Source organism: Cyprinus carpio, unplaced genomic scaffold (genome assembly GCF_018340385.1).
Source record: "Cyprinus carpio isolate SPL01 unplaced genomic scaffold, ASM1834038v1 S000006809, whole genome shotgun sequence".
NCBI classification, from domain to species: Eukaryota; Metazoa; Chordata; class Actinopteri; order Cypriniformes; family Cyprinidae; genus Cyprinus; species Cyprinus carpio.
Genome location: NW_024879395.1, coordinates 1,198,030 through 1,205,068, shown reverse-complemented (window position 1 = coordinate 1,205,068; position 7,039 = coordinate 1,198,030). Strand labels below are relative to the sequence as shown.

General features: G+C 38.5%; 1 protein-coding gene across 1 annotated transcript; it reads left to right on the top strand.

Annotated features, from left to right (window-relative positions):
• Positions 1-299: 299 nt before the first annotated feature.
• On the top strand, positions 300-6,696 carry LOC122144960. Its single transcript, XM_042756187.1, has 5 exons — positions 300-368; positions 465-523; positions 640-739; positions 1,191-1,412; positions 6,073-6,696. Exons 1-5 carry the CDS (start codon positions 353-355, stop codon positions 6,276-6,278), a joined length of 603 nt encoding a protein of 200 aa, XP_042612121.1. The 5' UTR covers positions 300-352; the 3' UTR covers positions 6,279-6,696.
• The last annotated feature ends 343 nt before the right edge of the window (positions 6,697-7,039 follow it).

The following is a 7,039-nucleotide window of genomic DNA, read 5'->3' as shown; positions in this document are numbered from 1 at the left end:
CTTCTCCAATTCTGTTCCCATGAAGAACATTTTTGAAATCGAGCAAGAATAGTGCAGGGATCCGTGCATTTTCGGCAACATTGTAAGTAATGTTTAAATTTTGCTTGAAAATGTCTGATAATGAAATGCTGCCCTCCAGCGCTACATTGACGAGGTCATGCGTATGTACTCCTGTATGCCCATTACTGACACTGATTACAGGTACGAGTCAATAGAACAGTTCAGATCGGCCAGTTTGACGTTAAACATGCTAAACTCATGGTGTGTTTTCATGTGCCGCCCCCTGCAGTCCTGGGTCTGGTACTTCCTCCGTACAGTCAATATTACATCCAGGCTGAGGCTCAGCGATGTCATGCTGCAGCTGCAGTGTGAGTCTTTCATTTAATATACAGATGATGATGTTCTGTGTGGGAGTAGTGATGGTGATGTTTCATCCTAAATAATCTCTCCTGCGCTTCTCTCAGATTTACAGTCCCTGCTGCCGAACTCGTTTGAGTCAGCTGGTCACGTGTTTCTAGCTCCCATACACCGATACATTTATCCGTTATGATATTTCCTCTGGTAAATGTTTGAGATATTGTGTGTTTTGTGTAAATGTGTGGTTGTTCAATCTCTTTCTTTCTCTCTGTAAATATATTTAGAGGATACTGCAAGCATCTGCAGATCACTGAGAATAACCCACAGTTCCTGGCGGGCTTCCTCTCTCTGATGGTGGAGATCTCACCTGAATCTGAAGACTGTGAGTTACGTTCACCTCTAGACCACACCAGCGTTGAATATTGTATGTTGCATGAATAATAATTAAATTTTAAGCAATGGTTATTTATACAGTGCTATAATCAAGTAAACTTCTTGGAGAAAAATCAACCATCGCTTCGGTGAGCGCAACACACAGCTTGCGCAATCGCTGATTGCTGTTAAACCCAGAGAGCGATCAATTTTTGAATCCAAAGTTACTTCAGCCACATCATGTCATTAACAAAATCAACCATCGTTGAGACAGAATGTATTGTTGCTAAACAGTTTATTTCTACACCAATAAACAAAGAAGGAAGCGCGAAATTGACAACACAAAATCTCCTTTCAAAGTAACCACAAAACATTAGAAGCAATGCCAAGTGTACTGACAGCTTTGAAGACCGCATTGACGCTTGGTGCTTCAACCGCAATGTGTGAAAATTCATTTTCAGTTTTGAGGAATGTATTCACCTACCACAGACGTTCTATGCGCCACGCACGCAAGGCCCAGCTCATTCTGCTGGCATTTGAGAAGGATCTCACACGCAAGTGTCAACATGAATGGAAAGATAAAGTTCTTCGGAGATTTCACTCGGAGACCCGCCTAACTATAGAGATCGCTAAGACATGTGAACAACTGGGCGGCAACGTTATCAGAACGCAAAGAATTATGGGTATGTTTGGCCCGTTTACATGGGCTGGCATAGCAGGCTAGTGTTCTGGCATGAAAATAATGAAAATTAGCGTGAAAAACAGAACATAATCCTACAAAATGCAGCGGGCTAAAGAAAACATTGTCGGAACATACCGCCTAAAACTAAATCCTAATGCAAAGACGAGATATGATGAGAAAATAAAGGGAATCAAAGGACTGGATCCTTACGAGCAGAGCGGACTGGTCAAGGGACGTCAAACTGTTGCCCAACTTCCAGCACCCATATATTTACAACTACACGATACTAAGTGTTAGTGCATACACAAAAAAAAATTTCTATGGACTTTTTATAATGTAAATGTATTCATCTAAATGTATTTACATGTTAAATATGTAAAGAAACTGAAATTAAGTTGGATGGTTACTACTATTTAAGTTATGTAATTGTGTTTGCACCAAAGAACACTGATTTTGCACAATTCTTCCTTAATACAGATAAAGGAGGCAGAATTCCATTTAGTCTTTGTGTATTTTATTTACAGACATGGCTAAAAATCATTACATGTGAGAAGAGACATTACAAAATCTTTTGGAAAACAATAAACATTTACATAGTAGATGTGAGCATGGTATATAATTCTCCAAAAGGGCTTGAACCGGTCTGTGTTCGTAGCTTTGACCTCAGTATGGCGACTGTACAGAGAAGGGGTCCAGTCAGGATCACACTCCAACATTTCATAGGCAGGTTTGCCTGCAAACACAGTCACCAAATAAATTGCTATGTAGCCTAGATGTACAACATTTAAAAAAACCGATTAAACGTTACGCTTTAGTACGTTTGGTAACTTAAGCTCATCTTCTAGCCATTCCATGCTACTTAACAGTTAACATTGGCCTAACGTCAACATCTAATGGTCTGGTTAAGTCAAACAAAACACGCTGGTTATTTGCCTACAACATAACATTTACAGAGAGTAATTGTAACTTTACCTTTGTGAAAATGCTTTGAACACACCATCGTGTGTGGTGGAGTGTTATCGAAGGTAATCTTGGGCCTCCTTACTGCTGCTATCCATGCCATTCGTTACCTTTTTGTCACCTCTGAAACATGGCTTGTACTATTATTTTTCCACGCTGGAAAACGATAAAAGGATATTCCGTTCTTAAGCTTTACACCACTTCTATCGTGAGAACGGACTATTCCAAACATTATAAAACATTCTGTTTTATAAAACAGCATTCTCCCCTCCATGCATAGAAGTCTGGCGCGTTATATTTGTGCCGCTGTTTCCCAAAATGCTTTGCGTTCACTACTGCGAATACGTCATGATGACACATTAGCAATCCTTATTTTAATCAATTGTGAATACACTGCTTGCCTGCTACATTGCTAAATTTTTATTGCAGTATGGTAGCCTATGCATTGCTTTTATTATTGTTGTGTTGTTGGTGGAAACCAGAAGCTTTTGTGACTCATGTTTATGAAGTGTAGAGTCCATAAATCAAATTGGTTTTGGTGTAGTTTTAGGTTGGACTTTTAATGATGTACGTAACGTTGATTGTTCATGTTACTTAAGAAAGCCACTAGATGGCACTGTGTTGTGTATGTGACGAAACAATGCAGATTAACAAAAAATATGAGAAGGGTATAACTGAAATAGGGCGTGGCTTCCTCCCATTGACAGACAGGCACATGACACGCAAGCGCAATTTCCCTTCCCAATCAATTTATTTAAGTGCAAACACCGCCCCATAACTGATTAGATTTTATTGGTTGTGTTAATTAAAGTGTTGTTTCCTACACTATGCGATATGAGATCATTCCATAACTCCCCAACTAGACCTCGCCGGACAATGGCACCTTTTTAGTTACACCCAGCGTCACTACCCCTTTTTTACCCTGCAAATTTCGAGCCCCAGGATGCCCCCGTTTCTGAGAAAAAAAGAGCGTTAGAGCTGCGCTGGGCGGCTCGCGGGAGACGACCTTGTGGGTGATTCACGTTTATATCATTAAGCAGAGGTTCAAACTCCAGTCCGAACATCACTGGCCACAAGCTTTGGGGTTGCTCTCACAGAGAAATTTATTTATTATATAGCATATTTTATTTTATAAAAAAATAAAATGAACTAGAAACAATGTTTTAATTTATAAAATTTTATGTTGAAATGTAAGTCAATAAAAACAATTGGCTGGAGCCAGAGCCAATGGTTGAAAGTCTTTTGCGCGAGGGGAGACCCCCACCCCATTTTGGAGGTTCTGCCCAATTTTGGAGTTCACGCCCCCATTTTGGAGATCTCCTCCGGCCTGCAGTTATATCCACTTGGAAAATATAGGCTACTAGCTAAAAATTGGAAATGTTAAGAGACAATAAACTGAGATTTTATTTGAATAATTGAACCAAAACGAGACTATTGTGGTCTATTTTAGTTATAGCCTAATATTGGTTTATGTTATGGTCTGTCTCAGATCATTAAAAAAAGTGTGCCCCCCTATGAAAAATTAAATGCCCCCCCCATTTGGTTTGTTCTGGTGACGGCCCTGAGGCCTGTGATCATATCGAAGCAGCTTTCTGTGCAGGGGTGGATTCGTCACACGAGGCCATTCTTCCAATGGATGAAATCTATTCTTGTTGCTTTTACAGTAGTTTTTCTTCAGAGTCAAAGTGTACTCATGCAATTTTTATTTGTCTACAGATTTTATTTGTTTCATTGATTTCATTGTTGGTAGATTACTGTAACTGATAATGGTAAGAAATACTTTAAGAATTGAAATAAATACTTGAAATATTCAGTCTGCAGCATCAGTGTTGTGCAGTGCTTGATAAGTTTATAGTAGGCCTATTTGTGTACATTCTCCCTATATCTCAAACTAATCATGAAGAATGCTGTGGGGTTTGTCGAAACATGTCACAAATGTGGGTGTGTGTGTTTTTTTTTTGTTTTTTTTCACCCATCTAATGATCCCTTACATAATGTATAATTCAACCAATCCGATGACGACTTTGACACTTCTGAAGTGTTTCCACTTTTGTGTCCCATATGCATCAGATGTTTAACTAACGGTCTGTGGACGTGACAGTTGAGGCTGAGACTATGACAGACCTAAACCAGTTAAAGGTGCCAGCACAAAAAACGCATTCAACAAAATATTGTTTAATTAGCAGTATTTAACCAAATTCCTTCCTTCATCAGCCCAACATATATATATATGTTAACAACGGTGTATTACATATATATGTTAACTACTGTGTATTAGCCCGTGATGTTTATATAGTTTTTTTTAAATAGCCTTTTTAGAACATCTTAACACTGACACCGTGGAATGTTTTTGCTAGAGTTAACTGCTTATTTAATTTAATTTAATAATTTTATTTAATTTTTCTTTAAAATAAATTGAAGCTTCTGTAATGTTGTTATAATATATTGCTTTTAATTCACCAAAAAGTGTCTAAATGTCTTTTGAAAAAGACCACAAACTAGGACTATAATCTAGCATTCATAAAATTAAGTTTAAGATCTCATTTTCCACTGTATGCACAAAACTGAAATGAAAGGTATGGATATGCTAATTAGACTAACTAGCTAGCTACCTGGCTATCATCTACAAATAAATTACAAAATGTTGCCTATTTCATTGCACTATTTTTTTTATTTATTTTTTTTTTTAATCTAAATTATCCCTTACATAACATGTCTGGCCAAAAATCTAGCACATGCTATTTCTTAAAATTAGGGGGTTTTTTTTTACAAATGTCTTTTTTTTTTGTCTTTTTGTTTTGGTTCCTAACAGTAACCCACAGGAACACATTATTGCTGTGGGATCAACTGTGCTGATGCCTTCCAATTTTTGGTCTCTAGGATTGTTGGAAGAAGTCAAAGCAACAGTAATAGTAATTCGAAACATGTAAAGTAAAATATCACAAAGGTACTAATTGTTTATTTCAGAAGTACAGATTTTAAATTTTTGCCTGAGAATCATTGAACACATCACTTTACAACTGGTAAAGTTGAAGTTGCAAATTTTTTTTTAAACTTTGTTACGGGATATCAGTGTGTATGTTGGTGATCCCTATGTTGTAGTTACCTGGCTTCCAACGCTTTGTAGTTGTCCTGAGTTGTCCTTTCCGATGAGTTCTAAAATGGTTTATCATGTGTAAGAAATGTACTATTGTTAAATATAAACAACATTATAGTTTTAGGCTCTGAAAAGTTTCTATATATTTTCTAGGCTGTTTAATTATAATAGCCTACTGCATGGTCATAACACAGAATTTAATGTTAACATATGTTTCCCATGCCAATATAAGCTGAATTTAATTGAGAGAGAGAGAGAGAGCGAGAGAGAGAGAGAGAGAGAGAGAAAGAGAATGAATGCGAGTGATTTTTTTTCAAAAAAATACATACATACTGTACTATACTAGCTCTAGGCAACTTAGAGTTACATGTTCTTTCTTTTTCTGCATTAGTGTGTCAGTAGACTGCTCTTTATTGTGCATTTTTTTTATATTTTGAAAACTTTTTTTTTTACTATTTTTGATAGCATCTTCACTTTTACACAGTTACTATATAAATAAATAATTACCAAGAATTAGTTTAGTGTTAGGCTGAGTGGATTTCTTCACAATTGCTATACCCTTTTAAATTATTATAACATTTTAAATGTTTGTTTTCATTCTCAGAGAGAAGCATGAAGGACCCCCGTATTGACCGTGCTGTTGCTGTGTGCAAGAAGGTAGTGAGCAGCTTCTCTTTCAGTTGGAAGAGGAGGAGAGACCTGGCCACAGCGCAGCAAGAGCTAAATCTCGCGGCACACCAGCTCATCAGTGAGTCTCCTACCAGGTGGGGATCCCGAGAGAAGATGATTGAGTGGGTACTGGAGCAGTAGCAAGCTATTTCTCAAGTCTTGGCTGCAGACAAGAAAACCCAGCATCTCGTTCTCACCTGGCAAGACCTGGAAGTTCTAGAGTCAGTGCACAAGGCTCTCAAACCTCTCCTGGAATTCACCAACGCTCTATCCGGTGAGAGCTATATCACAGTGTCCTATGTCAAGCCTGTTCTCCATCTCTTCCAGTCCAGCCTCTTGGCAGGTCAGGAGAATGACACCCCACTGACCCAGTCTATCAAAGTCTCCATCCTGGATTACCTGAGGGAGAAGTATTCTGATCCTTCCACTAACGACCTGCTGGACATGGCAGGCTTAGTGGATCCCAGGTCCAAGATAACATACTGCACAGAAAAAAAGGTGGATGCCATCAAGAGCAGAGCCATAACCGAGATGGAGGCAATGATCTATGAGACTGACCAGGGCACAGCTGAGTTTGGCTGCTTCACTGCCTCAAGATGCAACAATGGTATCACAGCCAGAAGAGCCACTAAGGAAGAAATCCCTGGGCAGCTTCTTTAAAACTGCAGCAACATCTTCTGCCACACTGTCGCAGAGAGAGCTTATTGAAAAAGAGTTTGTCTGCCTACTTGCAGTCTGTTAATGTTGACAGTGAAGCAAATCCATTGCAGTGGTGGAACGACCATGAGGAATATTCCCAAACCTGAAAAATGTGGCAAAAAATATCTGTGTGTGCCCGTCACCAGTTCCCCATCGGAAAGGGTATTTAGTACCAGTGGTAATATAGTTTACATGCCATCGAG